Source organism: Phascolarctos cinereus, unplaced genomic scaffold (genome assembly GCF_003287225.1).
Source record: "Phascolarctos cinereus isolate Bilbo 61053 unplaced genomic scaffold, phaCin_HiC Scaffold_1;HRSCAF=81, whole genome shotgun sequence".
In the NCBI taxonomy this organism is placed as follows: Eukaryota; Metazoa; Chordata; class Mammalia; order Diprotodontia; family Phascolarctidae; genus Phascolarctos; species Phascolarctos cinereus.
The window spans coordinates 211776680-211800744 of NW_027555514.1; the positions used below are offsets into that span (position 1 = coordinate 211776680).

The following is a 24065-nucleotide window of genomic DNA, read 5'->3' on the forward strand; positions in this document are numbered from 1 at the left end:
TTTATTGTACATTATACTGTTAATCACTTACATCAGCAGTAACTTTAGTGTTTAAAACTTTTTTTATGTATATAGCGAGATGAGTAATGCTCATAGGCAAAAGGATTTCTCTAGTTTGTTAAACAAACAATATTTAATGCACTAAGATGGGGCCTCAGAGCTAATTAATTGCAATTTTAGCAATTGATATGAAAATAGCAGAATATTCTCCCTAATTATCATATAACCCAGGATGAGAGAATGAATATGGCAATGAGTCATGTAGCAGGATGAAGTGATCATCCATATAGGCTCCATGTTGACCCTAAAACTCCGGGATACTTTTATTAGTTTCAACTTGCAGATTTTCTCAAACTGGTTATGTCTTTATGAATGAATAAAAAAGCTTTAAATATTTATCATGTACCAAGCACTGTGCTAAGAAACAAAAGTCCATGCCTGCTCTCAAAGAGCCTACACTCTAATGGAGGCATCAGTACATATAAGGGACTATTGGTCAGAAAGGGGTATTTTGTTTTAAAGAGTTAAAAGGGTAGTGAGGGGAGTCATGAGGAAGCTATGTGTGCACACCCTTATCAGTGGCAGTGGCAGTATTGTTTTGATTATAGCTCCACAACTGGAAAGTGAGGAGAGGGAGAGGAAGGGGTAAACCAAGAAGTGCCAGTGGTAGCAAAGTAGCTTGCAAGGCATTGACTGGGGAGTAAAATGAGGCATTGCTGAAGCAGCTGAGATAGTCACCAGTTAGGACCTCAGGGGCCCCAGGGAGGGAGACTTGGAGCTGCAAAGGTTAAATTGTGTAGGTCTAGGCAGCAAAATGACTGATGAAGAGATGATAAGGAAATAAAGTGAAGTAGGTCTGAAGCAGCCAGCCTGATATAATGGGCCATATTAGGGTTATTCACTAATCAGGATTAGCAGAGCCCCAAGGTAAAGCCCATCACAAAGAGATCTTATTTCACTTTCTTAAAATTAGGCACAGGAGGGACAAGGGGAGGAATACAAGGGGGAATTAATGCAATGTAAAAACAAAAGATATCAGTAAACCTTTGTTTTTTAATTAGAAAGAAAAATCAAAGATAATTAACTTTAATTCTTTAAAATTTAAAATAATTATCCATAATTGCTCTAGACTTACTTCAATTCTTTTAAAATTGAAGATCTTTTGGAAACCAACTTATTATATTGTGTCACACTCCTCTAACATATAAGACTCTGACTCTGGACTCCAGCAAACCAGATTCAGTCTTGGGTGAGCCTGACTCCAAAAAAGGAGGGATTGGGGTTTTTTTCACACTCACATTATGACCCCAACTGGGAGCCCTATGGGGAAAAAAATCTCTTTTTAGAAAAACTTAGATATGTCTTTTATCTAGAGTTTCCCCCAAAGGGACTAGTATGGTCCTTTTTAGAAAAGTTGTTTAAATGTACAAAGCAGTGGGTAGCAGGAATCTATTTCCTCTACAACAAAAGAAATGCTTAAAACACAAAGAACTATAAGCACTCACTTACAAATATTTAGAATTTGCACTATAAGACTTATACATGTGTACTAACACATATTTAAAACATACACTATAATGCCTCATTTCTATTTAACTCTTCCAGGCATTAAAAACTCCCAGCTGCTGAATAGTTATTTCAATATTCACGTTAGATCTGTACTATGAGTGGCAATTCAAGGTTCATATCTTCTGGCCAACCAGGCATGTGTGATTCATCTTCCTAGTCGTGGTCATCTTCTCCAAGGAGGGAGCACCCCAAACTGGGTAGTCCAATTCAGTGAATCCTTACCTCTCAAACTCAAATGGTAGCCATGAAAACTGGAAACCTCTATTTCTCAGGATCGCTTTTCAGGAACTGATACTTAGGAAAAGAAATGCAAAACAGAAAAGGCAGCTATCCAGAGGTAACCCTGAAGTTCTGTTTCAGGCTTACTTAGACAAGCAAGTGTATTAGTCACTATTGTAATGTGTTTAAGCTGTGGGTTGTCATTGATGCTAGGTTAGGGCAGGAGAGAAAAGTCCTTCACTCCCCCATAGAAGTCCAAAGGAGAGCTGATGTTGGTTGTACCCCAACAAAGAGGCTGCTTTAGAAGGGACCAGATCCTTCTCTTCTTGCATTGCAAAGAGTGGGCAGCTCTTCCTAGCTCAATTGGCAATCTTCTTTGACACATTCTTTTGCCTGTAACAGAGACCAAAGGATCAACCCATATATGTATCCTTTAGTAAGGTGCTAGAACCCATGTGTTCACTCAAAGGGACTGAGACACAGGGCCAGCCCTGTGTATGTGTATGGTCCTTGGGATGGTTCCTGATACAATTGTACTTATCAAGATGAATGACATTGAGAAATAAAATACATATTATAATACTTTTACAAAAGATTGTTTAGTTTTGAGCTTATATACTTCATATTGAAATTCTGCAGATTACACAATTCATCTATGTCATGAGCTTAAGAAGAGCTGATGATAATAGTGACAGGTTGTACCCAAGTCAAGATTTGAAATTCAACAAGCTCTGAGTAAATTGACTTCGTTTTTATAGACCATTTTAAATAACTACACTGCATTCACTGGCAGTTGAAAGAATTCATTATATTAGCCTTGCTTTTACTGACTTTGAACTTTGTTTTCTTTGAAATATGTGGATCTGCAATACAATGATCCATGACAATTCCAAAGGATTCATGATGAAAAATGGTATCCACCTCCAGAGAGAGAGCTCTGAGTGCAGATTGAAGAATGTTTTTTCACTTTATTTTCCTTGCTTTTTTTTTTTTTTGGCAGCATGGCCAATATAGAAATATGTTTTGCATAATTTCACATGAATATATTGCTTGCCTTCTCAGGGAGGGGCTAAAGGGACAGAAAGAATCTAGAACTCAAAAATTTTAAATGAATGCTAAAAAGAAAAGAAAAGAATACAAACGCTGACAAAAAGAAAGAAGACTGTGGATCTGTTTATGGAGGAGTTATGCTATGAAATATCCATCCATTTTAGTTATTGCTGTGTGCCCTCCAATCCTACTGCCAGTCACACCTTGACAAACACCAACCCTCGGTTACCTCATACATCACCCTTCTCTTCTCCTCTTCGCTGCCACTGAATACTGCTAGAGAAAGTTGGGTAACAGTGTAAACTCTATCCACTACAAATTTATGTTATCTAATCTCAGCTGAGCCCTTACAGACATAAAGCGATACTTTTATTCCTCCCGAATTGTTTCATACGCTTTCCTCAGGGGCTATTCCAAATTCTTCTCTACTCAGTCTCTCCATACCTTCTCTTTCTTATCCCCTCTTAGTAGAGGACCACAGATGCTAAAGAGAGTTCATCCATCTCAAGCTCATTTTTCTCTGTTCTATATCCCAAAACCTGGTCTTCATCATTCCCAATTCTCCCCTTCTTTGCCCTCATCTCTAGGGAAGAGATGGCTTTTCTCCTTGCCAACGTCAATCTTTCTACTTTTATTCTTGATCCCACCCACTCCTCTCTTGATCCCCAACTCTCTGGGAGCTGGCCCTTTGGAGCATTCCCTCTCCCATCTTCAATATGTTCTTATTCACTGTCCGCTGTTGCCTACAAACATGCCCAGATCTCTCCCACCCTTAAAACAAAGCAATACAGAAAAATGTTTACTTGATCTCCACTCATCACCTGCATTTCTTCACCTTCCACTCACTTCTCAACTCCTTGCCATCTGGTTTCGAACCTAACTACTCTACTGAGTCTGCTCTGTCTGGGGTTACCAAAGATCTTTTAACAGCTAAATGCAGTGGCTTTTTCTCAGCCCTCGTTCTACTTGACTTCTCCAGTTTTTGACGCTGTCAGAAGGCAGGAGTGGGGGGGGGAGGATGTCTTCCTGAATCCTCTTTCTTCTGTTGGACTTCTGTGACACAACCCACTCCTAGAGAATATTTCCTGGCTCCCCAGACTTAGTAGGTTCTCTCACTCCTGGTATTGCTTTGTATTTACTTATCTGTGTATGTGTAGGTTGTTGTTGTTTATTCTTCATTTTTTTTCTTTTCTTTTCTTTTTTTTTTGCTTTTTGGTGAGGCAATTGGGGTTAAGAGACTCGCCCAGAGTCACACAGTTAGTAAGTGTCAAGTGTCTGAGGCCGGATTTGAACTCGGGTCCGCCTGGTTCCAAGACCGGAGCTCTATCCACTGTGCCACCTAGCTGCCCCCTTTTGTTCTTCATTCTTGACCATGTAGAACAGAGATTCCCAAACTTATTTGGCCTAATACTCTCTTTAAAAAAAAAAATTACCCAGAGCCCGTCTGGGAATCTCCTTTCTTTAACCCTTCAATAGCTGCTTTTTTTTTTTGAAATTTGCATCATTTCAAAAAATACATAATATATTTAAATGATGCATTTTAAATTTAATAGTTTATTGTAAATTTGTGGGGTTTTTCCTGCATTGAAATTTTGATGATATAACATTGCATCATGTAACTGTATAGTATTGCATTGTAAACAAGTCATTACACACACATATTCCTGCTGATGCATGTTGGATTTCCTCGATAGCCTGCTAACACCTGCTCCTTAAGACCTGTTGGAAGACTTGACCACTGATTGGTTGTAAGTTGCATTTTGTGTGTTTATTTGGAAAATAATGTAATCACTGTGACTTTACCTCTGTTACATAACAGGTGAAACATATACATATGGTTTTTCAAATTTTTCTTATCTTTTTTCCTTATGCTTCCAACTCCCCCTTATTTTTATTCGATGCTCCCCAATTGCACTTGAGGCTACTACCCCCCATTGGTCCAGCACTTCCCGTGGGGTGGTATCGCCCACTTTGGGAAACTCTGAAAGAGACAATAAAGCCCCTTTGCAAACTTTAAATGTGAGCCATTGAGTTCTCTGAAAGAACAGACTGTTTGTTTTTGTCTTTACATCTCCAGAGCCTAGTACAGTACCCTGCATGTAGTACACGCTTGAAAAAAAATTCTGAATTGAATGGAATTGAATGACCTCCAGAGCTTCTCCCTCACCGGTATGTACCTGGGGAGGAGGAAGTACCCAGGGATGGAGGGCCAGAGGCCATCCACCGCAAGAGAGGAGAACAAACAAGGAAAAGAGGGAGATATTGCAGTGATCTAGGACTTATTAATGGGGAACTTTAGTCAGCTGTGAAGGCTAAGATGGGGTGATAACCATCCTGGCAGCGGTCAAAGGGTGGGGGTGAGGGTGGCTACCAAAAAGCCAGGTTATTGGGCACCAGCTTTACTCCCCGCCCCTCATTTTCCCCCTGTGCCCAAGCCAGCGCCTTAGATGGCTCTATAAATGCCCCAATCCCAGCTTTCTCCAGAGACTGCCTGAAAAACCCCTGTCACTCTAGTCCTTCTGTATCTCTCACAGCCTCCAAGTGGGGCCCCAGCCCAAAGAATGTGGGAGCTGCGTTCCTTAGCCTTCTCTCGGGCTGTCTGTGCAGAGTTCTTGGCCACACTCCTCTTCGTCTTCTTTGGCCTGGGGTCAGCCCTCGACTGGCCTCAAGCTCATCCCTCTGTCCTGCAGATCTCTCTTGCCTTTGGTCTGGCCATTGGCACCCTGGTGCAAACCTTTAGCCATGTGAGCGGAGCCCACATTAACCCAGCTGTGACTGTAGCCTGTCTGGTGGGTTGCCATGTCTCCTTCCTCCGAGCTATCTTCTATGTGGCTGCCCAGATCCTGGGGGCTGTAGCTGGGGCTGCCCTTCTCCAGGAGCTCACTGCACCTGACATCCGGGGAGATCTAGGCATCAATGTGGTGAGTAGTCCAGAAGTAGTACCAGAATAGGGATCAAGAGAGTTTCAAGTCACTATGCCACTTAAGAAAGGCAATTCAGCATAGCGGACATCCACCAGAAGATCTAGTTCTGAATTCTCTTCTGTTACTCACTAGCTATGTGCTGTGGTCAAATCACTTAACTTCTTTGTTTCTCTGTTTCCATATCTGTAAAACATAAAATGATAATTCCTACAGAACCTGCCTTTCTGAGTTGTTGTGATGATCATATGAGTTAATCGTTCTTAAGTGCTTTGTAAGTCTCAAAGGGCTTTATAAATGTCAGGTGTTACTAGCTATGTGACTCTGGTCTAATCACTTTATATCTCTAAACATATCTTCTCATCTGTAAAATTAAGATACCAACACATACCATTGACTTCACAAGATCTTTGTAAGTTGGAAGACATTGTATTAAGGGGAATTATTATTATTCTCGACCTCTAGGAATAGAAAAGGGCCGGGAAAGGCTTTTGCTGATTGTTGGGGTAAGATGGTCTAGGAACTCAGGATTCTAAATTTGAATGTGAGACACTAGGTTTGTTGTTGTTGTTGTTTTAACGGAAAGTAGAGGTAACCAGGACAGTCTATATTTGGTGAGGAATGCTGGAGATTGGAGGTAAGATTCAAGCCCCAGGTGGAGGCTCCAGCCAAATTAAGAATCAGGGTTACAAATGTAATTAAAAGCTATCAAAGGTCTAAGTTATCCTTAAGAACAGAGATGGGACTGGGGTTCACAATGGGTACATAAATTCGGAATTTTTGTACTCCAAGAAACAACCTTAGAAATCAGCACTACAGGTACATGGTTCTTAACCTCTTGTTTTTCTTTTCTTTTCTTTCCCCCTGTGCTGGACACCTCTGGCAGTCTGGTGAAGCCTATCTGACTCCTTCTCAGAAAAAGGTTTTTAAATGCACAAAAGAAAATACAAAAGAAAACTAGTTATATTGAAACACAGTTATTAAAATAGCTTTTTAAAAAAAATACAAGTTCATGGACCCCAGTTAAAAAAACTCCTATTGTAATAGAAAAGGTGCTAGGCTGCTCAGCTGGAGAGCTAGTTCTAGCTCTAGTCCCCTTAGAACCAAGGGGAAGGAGGTAGATCTGTGGGTTCTGAGCAATCCTGATCAGAAGGAGTAGAAGTCAGGAGTGGGGCATTCTAGGAACAACTGGAAATCTGGGACTTTGATTCTCCCCTCAAGAGTCGGATGAGGGAATCTACCAAGCTCCCCACTTATAGTTCTTCCTCTCCCTTCCCTGACTTCATCCCTTTCGCCAATCCTTCTGTTTCTACCTATGAGGGCCCATCATCCCTGCTCCCACCTTCCTACGAATTTGTTTACTATAGCCTAGCCAGGGCTCACCCCCTGCAGCAGATACACAGGTAAAATAGTAGCTAATCCCGTGAGGTACCAGTTTCTTACTTGAGCTGTGTTGATGATTCCTTGTGACCCTAGGCAAGTCACTAAAACTCCTCGAGTCTCAGTTTCTTCATTTAGCAAATGAAATTAATAATACTTGTACTACCTATCTCACAGATAGAGCACTGTTCCTAGAGTCTTCTTGACATGAGTTTAAATCCAGCCTCAGATACTCACTAGCTATGTGACCCTGGGCAAGTCACTTAACTTTTGCTACAGTTTCCTCATCTATAAAATGGGGATAATAACAACATTTGCTTCCCAGGGCTGTTGTGAGAATAATATTTATGAAGTTCTATATAAATGCTAGCCATTATTATTTAAGGTACTCTGAAAAATATGATCTATTATTATCATTTTAGAAATGAGGAAACTGACGCCCAGAAAGGCTAGTTAGTGGCAGAGCCCGGACTAGGTCCTCTAACTATTTGCATTATGCTACACAGCCTCTTGCTAAGTTAAAACTGAGATGAAATGCAGGCTACTCTTGTGTATGTGGTGCTGCTACAGGGAGGAGTTATTTGTGTCATTGGAACAGACTGCCCACCATCCCCTGGGAGACCTAGAAAGCCTGAGCGCCAGTTCTAACCACAGCCATAGAGAGGTCCCAGGGAAGTCCTTTGAGTTAATAATAGCTAGGAATTGCAAACATGATTCCCTGAGAGGCACTGTGATGCGTTACAAAGAGCTCTAACTTTGGAGTTAGGAGCCCTGGGTCCTTGTCTTCAAACAAATACAGCTTGCATTATCTTTGGAAAGTAATTGAACTTCTGTGAATTCCTCATCTGTAAAAAATGGGCATAATAACTACCTATCTCACAGGGTGGTTGTAAAGAAAGTTCTTTATGAGCCTTAAAGACATGTAAAAATTGAGCTATTATCCTAATGTAGTGATTGATTCATCGGCTGACATGCAGAGGGCTGACACTGGGAGAACCCGAGGTATGCCAGGCACATGTGCTACCCTTCTACGCTGGCCACAACTTGAACTAACAGGACGTGATCTCTGATTCTCCATCCCTTCTCCCGGTCAGTTCCCCAGACTTCCCAAGGCTATTCAATAGTATCAGATTCACAATCCTAAAGTGGAAAGAGCTCTGGGTCTGGAGGCAGAAGAGTCAGATTTGAGTCCCAGCTCTGTTGTTTACTTATGTGATCTTCAGCTCATCCATGCACATCTCTGCCGCTTAGTTTTCTTCTTTAAACTGAGGGGTTTGGATCCTACGTCCACAGTAATCTATAGGATTTGGCACATAACTCTCACTATCCCCCACCCCAGCCTCCTTGTTAGTCAGAGAGGGCAGTGGTGAACAAAGTCCAGGTCACTTAGGTTCTTCTTCTTTGCCTCAGTTTCTCCCATGCAGTGTTACTGGGATCCACTTTTTGACCCTCTCTGGACTCCTAGAAGAGGTAAGTGGGATGCTCCCAAGAAATATCAGCAAGACTGGACCCTAAGAAAGTTCATCCCATCCAGCTATCACTTGCAGAACACAAAGCCAGCAGGGATAACTAATACACTGAATGACAGCATCCAAAATGTTCGTTATGGCTTAGAAAATTAGGCCAAATCTAATAAGATGAAACTCAAAAGGGTAAAAGGAAGGTTTTACATTTAGATTTAAGACGTTGACTGAAAGACATAGGGAGGCAGAGTTAGACAATGGTTTGTCTGGAAAAAGTCTTGGGGATTTCAGTGGACCACAAGCTCAATATGAGTCAATAATGTGATATTTGATTATGAATGGAAAGAAAGAAAGAAATGGAAGGAGGAAGGAGGGAGGGAGGGAGGGAAAAGGAAGGAAGGGAAGAAAGGAAGGATGGAAGAGAGAAAGAAAGAAGGAGGGAAGGAAAAGAAAGGAAGGAAGGGAAGAGAGAAGGACAGGAAGAAAGGAAGAAAAGAAAGGAAGGAGAGAAGGAAAGAAGAAAGAAAGAAGGAAGAAAGGAAAGAAGGAAAAGAAAAGAGAAAGTAAAAGAAAAGAAACTGTGATTATAATGACCCACTTTGGCCCCCAAAAAGAGATAAGAAAACGCACTTGCACCTCTCTTCATTCTTCTATGGGTGTGGAACATTGTATACATTGTCACACTCCATCAATGGGTTGGTTGGTTTTCTGAAACTGCTTCTCTCTCTCTCTCTCTCTCTCTCTCTCTCTCTCTCTCTCTCTCTCTCTCTCTCTCTCTCTCTCTCTTTCATTGCAAATGATGCCTTTCTGGGAAGGGAAGAGGGAGAGATAACTTTTGAAAACAGAAGTGATATAAAAACAATAGATATCAATACAAATTTTAAAAATGTGATTGAAAGCCCTAAAAGCTAATGAAACGGTAGACTGCATGGAGGGACATAGTTTCCAGGGGTAAGAAGTGATAGGTCACCTATACTCTGCTCTTGGCTGATATCATCTAGGTATCCAGGTTATTAGGTCAAGTATTAGTTTAAGTTCTGGACCCCAGAGTTTTGGAAGCATGCTGATAAGCTAGCGGGGGCCCAGAGCATGACTCAGGCAGCAAAAGGCCTGTGACATGTGAAGATTAGTTGAAGAAATTGGGGCCTGAAGAAGAAAAGGCTCACAGAAAATATAATAGCATCTGAAGGGCTGTCATGGAAGATGGATTAGCTCAGCGATGTCTGGCCCCAGAGGGCAGAATTGGAAGTAGCAAAGAGGCAAAGTTAGGCTGGAAGACAAACTTCCCAACAATTAGCTCAGCCTCAGAGTGAGCCAGGCTGCCTGAGGAGCAGGGGAAGAAAAAGTGAGGCTTTCTTCCTGGAGATCTTCAAGCAAAGATAGGATGACCATTTGTCAGGCACGTTGTACTGGGAATTCCTTCTTGGATATGGATTATTAATATTAATAGCCAATATATAGCATTTTGAGATTTGCAAAGCACTATATATATGCATACACACATACGTATATTTTTTATTTGATCCTTACAACAACCTTGAAGATAGAAACTCTTATTATCTCCATTTTACAGATGAAGAAACTGACAGAGACAGAGACTGTGACTTGCTTCCTCATGAGCTGTGGTCTGAAGTCAAATTTGAACTCAGGTCTTTCTGGTTTCAGGCCCAGTACTCTATCTACTGTACCGCCTCTACCGGGATGTTTTTAAATTTGAAACTGCCTTATTGTGTGATTCCTGCCTTCTGTTACACTCACTAGATCCTCCCTTCTCTTTGCATGTGAGTGCCTTGGGGAGTAGGGGGAATATTTTTACTTCAAGAGGGATATTAATCTGAAAGAGGATGACTGCCTTCTATTGGGTGATCTTAGGCAGGAACTCCGATCAGGAAAAGAAACTGGGGTAAGACTGGGTTAAATTAAGCATGATCTCCAACTCTTAGGATGCTTAGGAGGTTATAATTTATTATTATTATATTTATTTGTGTTTATCAGTCTCCCTCAATAAAGTGAAAGCGTTTCCAATTCAGCAAACATTTATTAAGTGTCTATTGTATGCATTGCAGGAACTACTTGAAGACAGAGACTAAGGTGTTTTTCATCACTGTATCCCCAGGGTCCTAACAGAGTACTTTGAACATAGTAATTACAATAACAGTAATAACAATGATAATAATATCTTATATTTATAAACCAGTATTTGATACGCTTGCTTAAGTTGTAATTGATTTACAATGAAGGAGGAACTTCCTTAGTTGATCTGTTAGTGAGCTAACAAATTAGGCTCCCCCTATCGAGGAGCGTTGGTGGAATCAACTTCAGATGCTAGGGCAGAACTTCACATGGCTGGAACGGTTCAGAGGTTATCCTGACCCAAAGCAGGATGATGGATGCTATGACACCAGAGTTTCCGAGAAGCCTAAGAGTCCTGCCCATTAGTGGCTCTGATCACCAGTGATAATGGGAGAAATTAAGGTTTGGTTCTAAAAGGGCCTCAGATGCCTAGACAGAACACTATAACCCAGGATAGGACAGGGAAGAAAAGGGAGTCTGGGACCTGGAGAAGATGCATGGGGGCCTTTTATCGGCAGCTGTTCCATTGAGACCAATGCCCAATCCCTGGGGGCAGGGAGAGGCTTGGCAAAATAAGTGGCAAAAACTAGGTTAGGGATTAGGTGTGGCTAGGTTATGAAATCAACTTTTAGCTCTTCTGCCTAAGGCTGCTCCTCTTGATCCCACCCAGCTTGGCACAGGGGTGAGGTTGGTGCCAGGAGATATACTGGGATGGATGGAGAGATGGCATAATTAGGGAAAGTGAAGCTCAGAGAGGGAATAGGTATAGTCCAGGAATACATTGAGGAATAGGCCAACTCTAGGAAACAGAAACATGTAGTAACAGGGTAAAATCTTGGTCCAGGGAAAGATTTAGGGAGTGGGAATAACCTTCTAAAAGCTTTTCTCCCTGCCACAGAAAACTTCCCCCAAACCTGAGGCCTCAACAGCCGACCAGTTTCCCCCAAAATTTGGGGAAAGAACTATAGGTTTAGCTTCTAAAGAAGCTATAATTCTAAAGAAGTATAGGCTTAGCTTCTAAACTCCCCCCCAAAATAACTTCCCCCTCCCACTCCCCAACCTCCTTAAGGAAAATGCCACACAAGGTGCTCTGACATCCATGGAAATTAAAGTCTTTCTTTCTGTCTAACCTAACTCTTTTCTCCTGCAGTGGAAACCCCCTCCTCTCTTATCCAGTTTGCTTCTCCTATAAAAGAGAGATCCTACAAGAAGCCTAAACTTGTATCATGATCTCAATATAGGTATACCTTGGAGATATTGCAGGGTCAGTTCCAGACCACAGCAATAAAGCCAATAATGCAATAAAACCAGTCACATGAATTTTTTGGTTTCCCAGTGAATGTAAAAGTTATGTTTACACTATACTGTAGTCTATTAAGTGTGCAATAGTATTATGTCTGAGAAAACAATGTACATACTTAATTTAAAAATACTTTATTGCTAAAAAATGCTAGCCATCATCTGAGGCTTCAGCGAGTCACAATCTTTTTGCTGGTGGAGGGTCTTGCCTCGATGTTGATGACTGCTGACTGAGTAGGGTGGTGGTTGTGAAAGGCTGGGATGGCTCTGGCAATTTCTTACAATAAGACAACAATGAAGTTTGCCACATCTATTGACTCTTTCTTTTGCTTATACACTTAGAAGCCATTGTAGGCTTATTAATTGGCCTAATTCCAAAATATTGTTGTGTCTCAGGGAAAAGGGAGCCTGAGGAGAAGGAGAGAGACAGGGACAGGCTGACAGTGGAGCAGTCAGAATACATACAACCTTAATTAAGTTTGCTGTCTTATAAGGGCCTGGTTTGTGGTGCCCCGAAACAATTACAATAGTAACATCAAAGATCACTGATCACAGATCACCATAACAGACAGAATAATAATAATGAAAAATTTGAAATATTGCAAGAATTATCAAAATGTGATGCAGAGACACGTCATGAGCACATGCTGTCGGAAAAATGGCGCCAATAGACTTACTTGATGCAGGATTGCCATAAACTTTCAATTTGTAAAAAAACAACAACAAAAGCAAATCTGCAAAGTGCAATAAAGCAAAGCATAATAAGATGAGGTGTGCCTGTATGTCCTCTCCTTATTCCCACCCCTATTTTCTTCTTAAGTCTAGACAATATCTATTCCTATCACTGTTTCTCTTCACAGTCTGGCTCCCAAACATTTATACCATAAAGACTACTCCCCTCCCTTTATCTGGGTACATCCATACTCTCCCAGCTCCAGGTAGGGATACAAGATAAGGAGAAATCATGAGCTTGGGACTAGGATGACAGGTGATGCTATTATGTATCATTCTATATTATTCCCATATGGAATGGTAATGAGGCAGAGGGAAGAATAAGGTATCTAGTGAAAACAGAACTGGACTTAGAGTTCTACCAGGTTTGAGACCGATTCCTTTGAAGCATCTAGGTGGCATGGTGGATAGAGTGATGGGCTTGGAGTAAGGAATACTTGAGTTCAAATCCTACCTCAGATACTTTTTAATTGTGTGACCCTGAGCAAGTCAATTAATCTCACTCAGCCTCAGTTTCTCTCATCTGTAAAATGGGGATCATAATAGCACCCACCTTACAGGGTTGTTGGGAGGACAAAATCAGACTATGTGTAAAGTGGTTTGCAAAATTTAAAATGCTATATAGATGTTAGTGATTATTATTTTTCCATTTACTAGCTCTGTGACCTTGGCCAAACCACAAAATATCTCTAGGTTTTAGTTTCTTTATTTGTAAAGTGAGGCCCAGACCAGAGCATAGCCTTCCAGTTACGAAGCCCTGTGAACTTCTTAAAAAGAAGGAAGGAAGGAAAGAAGGAAAGGAGGAGGAAAGAAGGAAGGAAGGAAGCAAGGAAAGAAGGAAGGAAGGATGGAAGGAAAGAAGGGAGGAAGGGAGGGAAGGAGGAAGGGGTACCTGCTTGCATGGGTGCTTAGGGCCCCATCTCCTCTGCTTCCTTCAAGCCACCTGTTACCCCCTGACTGCTCTCTTTCTCTAGCTCAGTAACAACACAACTGTTGGCCAAGGTGTCACCATAGAGCTCTTCTTGACCCTGCAGCTGGTCCTCTGTATCTTTGCCTCCACTGACGACCGTCGAGAGGACAACGTTGGCTCTCCAGCCCTCTCCATCGGCTTCTCAGTGGCCTTGGGCCACTTGCTGGGAGTAAGTCATAACCCAGTTCAGGCCTCCTGAGAGAGGGGACACCCTTCCCAAGGAGAAGACACGAATCCCACTGCCATCCCTTAATGTGTACCATGTCCCTCTCACTACCAATTCCCTGGTAAGACATAAAAAGGATGATTTCAGAATACCTGGCATTTATACGTTGCACTTTAAGGTTACCATTGGATCCTCATAACAGACCTTCCGAGGAGGGCAGTGTAGTGCCCACTTTACAGTGACATATGGTTTGGAGCAGGGGTAGGTGGGAGTCACATGAGTATTGCACATGTTGAAGGTGGAATTAAAACCTAGGTCTCTCCTCTCTAGAAGTTCAGGCCTCTGTACACTCCAGCTCCCATACAGCAGCTGATCTCATATGGTGAAATCTTCATCCTTTCTTCTGCCCTCTATGGATGCATACCTCTGCCTAGGCTATGTGGAGGCAAAGTGATGGTAGGGGTAGCTGTACAGGGGAGGAGGGAGCATACCAGCAATGAGGAATCCAGGAAACCCTGAGTGAGGCTTGGACACAAAGTGAAATCCTCAGTTTTGCTGCCTCAAATCCTGCTCCCGCCTTACTGAGGATTCTCCATGATCTTTTTCTCTCCCAGATCAACTATACTGGCTGTTCCATGAATCCAGCCCGTTCTCTGGGACCTGCTGTCGTCGTGGGCAAGTTTGATGACCACTGGGTAAGAGATGAAACCCTCTCCCCTCCCCACAAAAGATCCTAGAGGGAGACAGAGGGCCAGTATGTGGGAATTTCCCTTCTGGGAAAGGGGAATTGGTTCAGTGTTAAAGGATTAATTTCATAGGGATTTCCCAAAGAAATAGGATTCAACTACTCCCCACCACCAAAATGGTAGAGTCTGCAGACTCCCCAAGGGGCTTTGATGGTTCTTGAAGGTAGAACCAAGTCAGGCCAAGTCAGAGGTAAGGAAGATCCAAGATGTTCTAGGATTCCTATAATTCCCCTTGGAAATGGCTTTGAATCACAGAACTACCTCCTTCTGTTGGTTCTACCTCCTAAACCCTCTCTTTTCTCCATCTTCTCCTAGGTCTTCTGGGTTGGACCTCTGGTTGGTGCCATCCTGGGCTCACTCATCTACAATTACCTCCTATTCCCTCATGCTAAAAGCCTCTCAGAAAGGTTGGCCACTCTGAAGGGGAAAGAGCCAGATGTCGACTGGGAGGAAAGGGAAGTGAGGAGGAGGCAGTCTGTGGAACTCCACTCCCCCCAGAGCCTGCCTCGAGGCAGCAAAGCCTGATGATGTTCCTTTGGCCCCACACCAGGCCCTCTGGGGCAAAGAGAATGAACCCCAGAGATAGAGAAGCTAGGGGAACCTGGAGCTGTTGACTGTGGGGGTCAGAGCTTATGCCCTGGACTGGACGGGGTCTCCCACCCACACACACACTACTGTGCCTCTCTTCCATATCCGGACAGGAGACAACCTGCCTGTTCCCACCTACATTCTCATCCTTCCAAGGATGGAAGTTGGCCCCAGTACAGGATCCGAAACAGGTTCCTGTACCTGTGATGCAGTGGGTGACCCCTGCACAGGATACATATTGGGGGGAGGGGAGCAGCAGGTACTGGTAGGTGTAAGAAGAAGGACTGGGGCAAGGGATGAGGTCAGCAGACAGAAGCAGCAAGAGCTGCTGAGCTATTATGAAGAAGGAACTTGGTAGATTCCCTCACTTGACCCTGGAAGGCAGAATCAACTCCCACCTATTTCTATAACTCCCCCTGCTTTCCTTACAATGGCTGAGAACCTACAGATCCACCTCCTTGCCTCAATTCTCTAAACATTTAAATTCCCTTAACTAGAGCTAAGAGCTGAAGGATAGAGGGATATTAGAAGATCAGTCACTCCATGCCAGTGGGTTTGTGTACCTGCGGTTATGTGTGTTCATATGTGTCAATGTATGTGTTTGCATGTGCAGATTACTTATTAGTGTGTATTTGTATTTGCATGGGCACGTTGCTGTGTTCATACATGAATACGTGTTTGTACACGTGACTGTGTTGTTCTATATGTATATATTACTGTGAGTGTGTGTGTGCACACAGGCATATTTGGGTGTGTCTAGGAGTAAGTACACATTCTTGATTGTGTGTCTTTGAGGGTAAATGTCAGAGACCCAGTCACGAGTGTCTGCTTCCAGAAGCATCTGTGAATAGGCCTGAGCCAAGGACCCCTCCTTCTTTCCTTGACTTGTCTTACTTCCCCTGGTATTGCCAAACCTTTGACCATTTTCTTGGGTTCACACCGATCCTCTGCAATAAACCAGATTCCCCAGCCTAGAACCCTTTGGTGTTTTATGTCATCTAAACAGAGGCACCTGCTAGAAGCTAAATAAGTTGATGCTGAGTGGGGTGGATGAGGCAGGAAGAAGAAAGACCAAGAAGGTGGGACAGTTAGAGATCTACTTGGGGAAGAGGGCAGGAAGGAGTGAATCCACTGAGAACTGAAATAAAGTGGAGGAGGGCCCTCAATTTCCCTAGAAGATTCTTCTGACTTGTCCCAGGTCCCAAACATGAACCTGTTGGGCTGGGTCACCCACCTGCTGGAACTTCTGGTCCAGGCTCCTGAGAGCCCAACCACAAAGCAGGCACTCAGCCAGCACATGGAGCTTTCTTCCCTGAACCTGGCCCCCTGAGCACAGAGAGACCCTGGGAGGAGGTGAAGGTGAGATGGAAAGGGGAGGAGACTAAGAATATCCCAGACTCCTGGGTCCCAGGCCTTCCCTTTCCCCTGCACTTGGAAGTCAGCTCCATTTAAGGGGTTAGATGGAAGCTTTTCCTGAGGAGTAGGGTATGCTTGGATACACAAGTGTGTTCATCACCTAAGTCCCCATCCCCAGAGATGAAACTCGAGTATCAGTGAGAACAAAGGCATTTTTTTGTGGCCCCTCGGGCTTTGTCTTGGGGGAGGGAGGGTAGTGGTGAAGAAGGGGGAGGGAAGCTTTGCAAGGAGACACTTCTTGAAAGCCGACACTCATTTCACAAGGAAGCCCTGCGGCCCAGAGCACACTCTCCTGTTATGCAGAAGCCCTGGCACCATGCACCCATCTCTACCTACCCCTTCCATGCCCCAAACACTTAGCCTTCCACACATGAGCCCAGTGGCCCTTCTCACCCAGCAATGTCTTCTGCTCCTATCTCTCCCCACCTCAATCTCTCTCTTTCTTCTCCCCATCTCCCCAGGCTCTCCCCATTTCTCAAGAGAAAGCGCATCATGGCAAGGGCCTCATTCTCAATGATCATCTTCTGAGGCCAGGACTGAGATCTTATTTGAGGTGGAGAGAGGAAGGGAAAAGACTCAGAGGTCCTGGGGTCCAAGGTATAGCAAGGTAGCTGTTGTTCTGTGTATATTTAACTCCCATTTGCCCCTTAGACTCTCCATTCGCAGGCTCATGGCTCTAGAGCTGGTAGGAGCTTCGGAGAACATCTAGTCCAAACTCTGCATTTTACAGATGAGGAAAATGGGGCCCACTGACTTGCCCATGGTCAAAAAAGCCTCAGAAAAGGGGTTTGACCTCAAGTCTCTGACTCCAAAGGCAATGTTATTTCCATTGTATGACCCCGCCTCCCTAATTTCAGTCAGGCCAATGTGCTGATCCCCTCTCACTCACATTTTGACCTTTGTCTGGCCTTTGATCTGCCCACAGGCTATTTCTATCCCCTAGTTATTAGATGTTCTTACCTCTTCTCCTGACCATACCCTTCCTACCCATTCTGTTCCACCTTCCTAAGATTTCCTGATTAACCCTCACCTCACTCTGCTCATTTTCCCCCCTCTGTAACCTTAGGTCAATTAACTTCTTAGGGCCTCAGTTTCCTTCTCACATTTGTCAAATAAAAAGGTTGGACTAGATCACTTCCAAGGCTCCTTCTAGGTATGATAGACTGAGATTCCTTCTCTCTCTGGAAATACCTGCCCTCCCTCAGAGTCCAATAAAGGACTCTGATCATCAGGGATCCTTAAGACAAGATGAAAATAATGACCTGATTAGTGGCTCCTCACATGCTAAGTACAGCGGGTTTACACACACACACACACACACACACACACACACACACACACACACAGAGAGAGAGAGAGAGAGAGAGAGAGAGAGAGAGAGAGAGAGAGAGAAAGGACTGCCCAGGGGCAGAGATGGGGAGACATACCCTCTGGTTCTCAGCTATCTCAACAGTCAAGGCCCCATATGAATTTAAATCCCTTGGACTGAGTGAGGTCAAGTAGAAGTCAGTGTGATCTCATCTTACACCTGGTATTGGGTGTGCTGCCTAATTTGCTGAGTAACTGAATAGTTCTAAGAAGGCAGTGAGGTCTAGATGTTCTTCCCTTGGGGCTCCCAACCCTACTGGGTTCCAGGCGTCCTGTCCTTGGGGCCACCAAATTGATGGGGACTCTCCTAGGTGCTGACACAGAGCAAACACCAAGTTGGATCCAAGCCTAACTGATGCTCCCACCCCTCCTTCCCAGGAAGTGGCCCTTACCTCTATTCCATTGACCAGGTCAGGAGACAAGTAGGAAATCAGAGGTTAAAGCCAGGAGCACAGAGTACTAAAATTAGCGGTCATCTAATTCAACCCATCTTTGAAGCACAAATCCTCTCAGGAATCAGGAATCCTCAACTCCCCAATTCCTCTTGTAAGCAACACTATATTGAAACTAGGGAAGACCTTTAGTCAGGTGGGGGTGGGGTGAGGCAAGAGCTAATCTGGCTCCTCTCCATCCCCCTCACAATCCCCGAAACAGGCCAGCTGTTCTCACTGTACTCCAGGTCATTTAGAATTCTCTGAACTCCTTTCTTTTCTCTTCCCCCCCCCCTTCTCTTCCCTCCTCTTCTCTTCCTCAGGGTCAGGCATATCACAGACAAAGGATCACCTGACCACAGCTTAAAGACTGTTTCCCTCCCCAAAGTAAACTACCAACCAACGGAGATGGGAGGGGCACAAATCTGGGCACAGAGTTCAGACCTATACATAAGAAGTGTATCACAAAAGTGTGAATTCAATATTGAATTGTTGGGAAGAGAGATAGAAGTAAGAAGGGGCCAGGAGTCTATGGAGGCCCTGGAGCCTAAGGAGTCCCCTAAAACATGCCCTGCCCCATTTTCCAGGGCAACCCAGAATCACCCTGACCTGAAAACTCCTTGTATGCACAATCATTCAGTCAACAAACGTTTATTAAATACCTACTGTATGTCAGGCACCTGACTAAATTCTGTGGATACACAGAAAGGGAAGGGGGAAAAAATCGGTGCTCTTAAGGAATACAAGTCTAACAAAAGAGCTAACATGTGGATGACTACATACAAATAAGATACAGACAGAATAAATTGGAGATAATCTCAGAGAGAAGGTGCTAGCATTTAGGGGCTCAGCAATGGCTTCTTGTACAAAGTGGGGTCTGAACTGAGACCTGACAGAAGCCAGAGAGGCCAGAGACAGAGATGAGGAGGAGAGCCCTGTCAGTGATACTGGAGCTGGCCGAGGAGGAGGAAATGAGGTCTCTTCTTTGAGGAAGCACTCACTTTGACAGGGAAAACAGGCTGGACGTCTACCTGGGACACAGACAGACACACAGATGTGAAACCCAGCAAAGATTGGGGTACAGTGTTGAATATTAGCATGCTGGCTGACGATTATGGGAGGTGAAATTGACCGGGTAATGACCAGAAGGGTCTGTTCCTTTATGTACCTACAAGTGTTTTCAGTCATCATTTGAGTCCTTTCATGTGTTTATGGCACCTCCCCCAACTAGATTATTAATTCTTTGAGGTCAACTGGCCCCTTTCTTTTATCTGTATTTCATTCCCTAATCTGAGCATTTAGAGGGTTGGGCTTGGAGTTAGGTAGATCTGAGTTCAATATGGGCCTCACACACTCACTATCTGTTGCGACCCTGGCCAAGTCACCTAATTTCTGCTTGCCTCAGTTTCCTTATCTGTAAAATGGTGATAAAATAATAGCCCCTATGTCACAGAGTTGTTGTGAGGATCAAATAATATTGGTAAAGTACCCAGCACAGTGCCTGGCACATAGTAGGTACTTAATAAAAGCTTTTTCCCTTCCCCACTCATAGCAAGCCCTTGATAGATGCCTTCTGATCCACTGATGAATGTTGGTCCTGCTCCCAACTTAGAAAAGTTCAGTCCACCTGGGTCACTTGCCAATTTGCTGATTGAATGTCCTACCACAGCAGGGGAGGCCTGACCTCATTACTATACTCTCCAAATTCTGTGGCCTGGTTGGCATTTCAAAGAGAAGGCATAAAGGCATGTAAGGGCATAGAGTGGGCACAGAATAGATACCAGTCCTAGACGGAACCAGAAGCAGAGGCAGAGATGGGGAGCTGGAGGAGTCTCCTCTCCTCCTGCATCTATCACTAGAAACAGACACTCCTTGAATCCCTAGAGGCCTAAGGAAGAGCTGAGCACTTATTACCATGCCCTTGTGGCTTTTCCTTACCACATCCACCATTAGAACTCAGGGCCCCCCAGCTCCCAGTTCCCTGCTAAGTTGCAGTATGTTCTCAGACAAATTACTTACCCTCTCTGGGCTTCAGTTTCCTCACCTGTAAAATGAGACAGTTGTACCAGGTGGTATTTTGGATATCTGCCAACTCTGAAATTCTACTTCTAATTGTAGTCGAGTAATACAGTTGGTCTATTGTACATGCTGGATAGTAGGGGGAGGGAGAAAAGGCCTGAAAGAGAGGGAGAGAACAGTAATGGAATAGAGTCCAGAGTCCAAAAAAGTTCTGATCTTGGCTTCTCCACTTACTGGCTACGTGACCCCAGGTAAGTCATATTCCTCATCTGGACCTCAGAGGGTGGAACTAAAGGATGCTTGAGATTTCTTACAGTTCTAACATTATGTGATGCACACTGAGATAATCAGAAGCCTTCCAATCCTACTAACAAGGATACCTCCTATCCCATTCCAGATAAAGAGGCCTTTGGAACTGGACTGGGCTGGGCTGGGCAGGACACATTGCAGAGGGCTGTAAAGACCTCAGAAAGATAGCAGAGCTTGGTTCTAAGGTGGATCTCCACTTGGAATCATAATATTGTATGAACTTTCCCCAGGAGACACAGGCCCTAAATCTCTACAGAAGGGACTGATTTCATTTTTGTCTTTGTTCTCCTCAGCACCTAGCATAGTGCCTCACGTATAGTAGGTATTTCATAAACACTGGTTGAACTGAATTGGATTGAAGCAAAGAGTACCCTTGAAGTGAGAGGATTCCAGGCCCAGGAGGTTTTACCTACTACTGATATCTCACTATGTCACCATAAGAAATCAGCTCGTCTTTTCTTCTTCTCTCCTGATTTACTCTAGAACAGGGGTGGAGAGCCTTCAAACTCAAGGCCACACATGGCCCTCTGGTCCTCAAGTTGAGGCCCTTTGATTGCATCCAAACTTTTTTTATTTGGATGCAATCAAAGGACTTCAACTTGATGGTCTAGAGGGCCACATGTAGCCTCGAGGCTGCAGGTTCCTGTCCCCTGCCCTAGAACATAAGGGAGACAACCCCATAGGATAGAGATCAAATGATTCTCATCTTTCTTCTTCTCCAGGGATTCTCTTATTTTTACCTCCCCTGGAGGTAAGACATGCCCTAGAGCCTTTCCCATATGCCTACCCTGAGGAAAACAAACAGGGTGAGAAAGACAGAGGAGAGGGGGGGAGGAGAGAAGAGAAAGGAGAAAGTTTAGAGAATTCTGAATGACCTGGAGTACAAGGAGAACAGCTGGCCTGTTTAGGGGCTTGTGAGGTGGATGGAGAGGAAGTGGAGATTGGCAGAGTGGGATTAGCTACCACCTCTTCCCCCTACGCTTTGCCTCACCTGACTAAGGGTCTCCCCTAGTTCCAAAATGGTGCTGCTTACAGGAGGAACTGGAGGAGCTGAAGATTCCCGATTCCTGAGGATTCCTGCTTTGAGATCAAGAATGGCAAATACTTCCAGCAATTGAAAATGAACTTTGATGTCCCAATGACCTCTATAACCTTCTTGAGACTGGCTGTTGGCTTTCCCAGTCAGTCTCTTGGCTCCAGGAGGGGTGACTGGGAAGTGGGGGTGGGGAAGGAAGAAGCATGAGCCGGAAATGCCAGGAGACTAGAAACAATAGTGGGGTTTCATGGGCCAGTGTTTTCCTTGGCCTTTTCTCTGCTGCATGTTTACTTCCAGGCTCCTCCCCTCCCCCTGGCCTCCCTCTCTCCCTCCCTAAAATGCTTTTCTCCATCCTCACTCCCAGCCCCCATCTGTACACTGGCCAGAAAGTCAGTAGTCAACCAAGGAAACCTGTTTCCTCACCCTACCTCTACTCCCTCTGCCAAGGCTGGCCCTCTTTCCTTTCCAAGCTCCAATTTACAACTGAGGGGGGTAGCCTCGTTTGTCTGCATCATACTGTCCCCCATACTGAGGTCACCAGATGCAAGAGGGTAACAGAGATGAGAGTTAGCTCAGACCACAATCCACCATGAAGTCATTGAGAGAGTGTGGTTAGAATGAGAAGACTCCCATCAACAACAACAGCTAAAGGAACCACACACCAGCCCAGGGCTCTGGGGCCTATCCTTCCCAACACTCCATTCCTGGTTGAATTCCCTCACCCCCTTTCTCTAAACACTAGTGAACAAGGCACACACACTAGAGCCTCATTCCCCACATGCCTGACCCTAGGCAAGGAAGAGGGAAGAAAGCAGGAGGAAAAGAAAATGGGGAAAGGAATGATGGGGGGGAGGGGAACATATGGTAATCCTAACATTCATAGGGGGCTGTGAAAAAGCCTATCCTTTGGGAGAATTTAGAGGAGGGGAGCTATTGAGAATTTGAAATTGGTGGAGTGGGAAAGATGGGAGAAGACCAGAAGAGACAGAAAGAAACAGTGTGAGAGGGGAGAAATGAGAAAAAAGGGAATAACCAGAGAGAGATGGGAAGAAAGGGAAGAGGGACTCAGGCAAGGGAATAACAAGAGATTAGCAACTGACAGAGAGAAAAGGAAACTGAGAAGGAGAATAAGGGAGAGGAAGAAAGGAGGAGGGAAGCTGAGAGGGAGATTTAAGGTAAGAGAGAAAGGGAGAAGGGAGAGTAGGCTGTGGAAGCCGGTAGCCAACCAAGGGCACCCCTTCCTTCCCATTAAAAGAGGAAGAATCTGAGTAGACTGAGAAACTGAGTAATAACTCAGATTTAAGGCTTGAGCTGTCAATTTCCTTACAATGAGCCTCTGAAGCAGATAGTATGAGAATTACTATCCCCATCTTACAGATGAGGAAACTGAGGCTCAGAGCAGTAAGTGGCTTGTCTACAGTCACTTGGTGACAGATGGAGATAACAGCCAGGATTTAAATTCACAGCCTCCAGACTCTTTCTACTAAGGCCTCTCCAAGGGGAAAAATAGAGGGAAGAAACTACCGGACTAAGAGGGAAAAAACGGAAACCAGGAAGAGAAGAAAAACGAGTCCAAAATAAGAAGAGGCTGAAGGTGGGGAGGGAGACAGGTCCAGGCATGGACAGGGTCACTCAGGCCAGTAGTAAAATCTGGATCCAAACCCAGGCAGGGTCCAGTCCCGCTGCTTCCCCTCCATCTGTTCTTAGACAAACAAAAGCAAAACAAAAAACCACTCACATTGGGGTCCACACAGACATTCACTCATTCACACACACAGTGATGAAGTCTCCCCATCTCTACCCTCCAAGGCTCCTTCCTCTAAACCCTACTCAAAAGCAGAACAATTAAACCATCAAGGTCACCCTTCCTCTCCCATTCCCTCCCCTCTATGAGCCCTCCCCTTTCCTGGATGAAAAGGAGACTGAGGGAGAGAAAAGGCCACCCCACCCCCACCCCCAGCGAATAGTGGAAAAGAACTCGAATGTCCTGACTTTAGTCCCACCCCACCCTTGAAGGTGGGAAGGGAGAATCAGGATTGGAAGCAACTGGCACTGGTCCCTTTCCTACCATCCATGGGGGAGGCAGGGGAACCACCTCAAGTCCATACCTTATTAGGGAAGCCAAACGCTCCCATGGGGTTAACAGCTCTCCTCCTCGTGGGACAAAGGGCCCTATTTAGTCAGCACACCATAGGGAGGTAGACTTGCCAAGTAGCTGGTGGGCACAGTGCCCAATCTTGCCAGTGTGCCCTCATGCCAATTTCAACCCCTAGTAGGAAAAAAAAAAACTGTTGAGGCTCCAATGATTGC

The 24065-nt window shown here is 44.4% G+C and overlaps 1 protein-coding gene and 1 long non-coding RNA gene across 2 annotated transcripts; one reads left to right on the forward strand and one right to left on the reverse strand.

Annotated features, from left to right (window-relative positions):
• On the reverse strand, window positions 1–23980 carry LOC110193994 (uncharacterized). The gene is made up of 3 exons (XR_002320601.2): window positions 23864–23980; window positions 20436–20567; window positions 1–2181 (listed from the first exon to the last, which is right to left on the reverse strand). It is a non-coding gene; the product is annotated as an uncharacterized LOC110193994 (long non-coding RNA).
• AQP2 (aquaporin 2) lies at window positions 5400–16153 on the forward strand. The gene is made up of 4 exons (XM_020966084.2): window positions 5400–5759; window positions 13681–13845; window positions 14457–14537; window positions 14904–16153. The coding sequence occupies exons 1-4, from the start codon at window positions 5400–5402 to the stop codon at window positions 15111–15113; spliced, it is 816 nt and encodes a 271-aa protein (XP_020821743.1). The 3' UTR covers window positions 15114–16153.
• Window positions 23981–24065: the final 85 nt, after the last annotated feature.

Bases quoted from the DNA above. Each gene is read 5' to 3' on its own strand.
- AQP2 (XM_020966084.2), top strand. From the start codon at position 5,400: ATGTGGGAGCTGCGTTCCTTAGCCTTCTCTCGGGCTGTCTGTGCAGAG. The intron at 13,846-14,456 runs GTAAGTCATAAC...TTTCTCTCCCAG, and splicing joins CCTTGGGCCACTTGCTGGGA to ATCAACTATACTGGCTGTTC. The intron at 14,538-14,903 runs GTAAGAGATGAA...ATCTTCTCCTAG, and splicing joins GCAAGTTTGATGACCACTGG to GTCTTCTGGGTTGGACCTCT.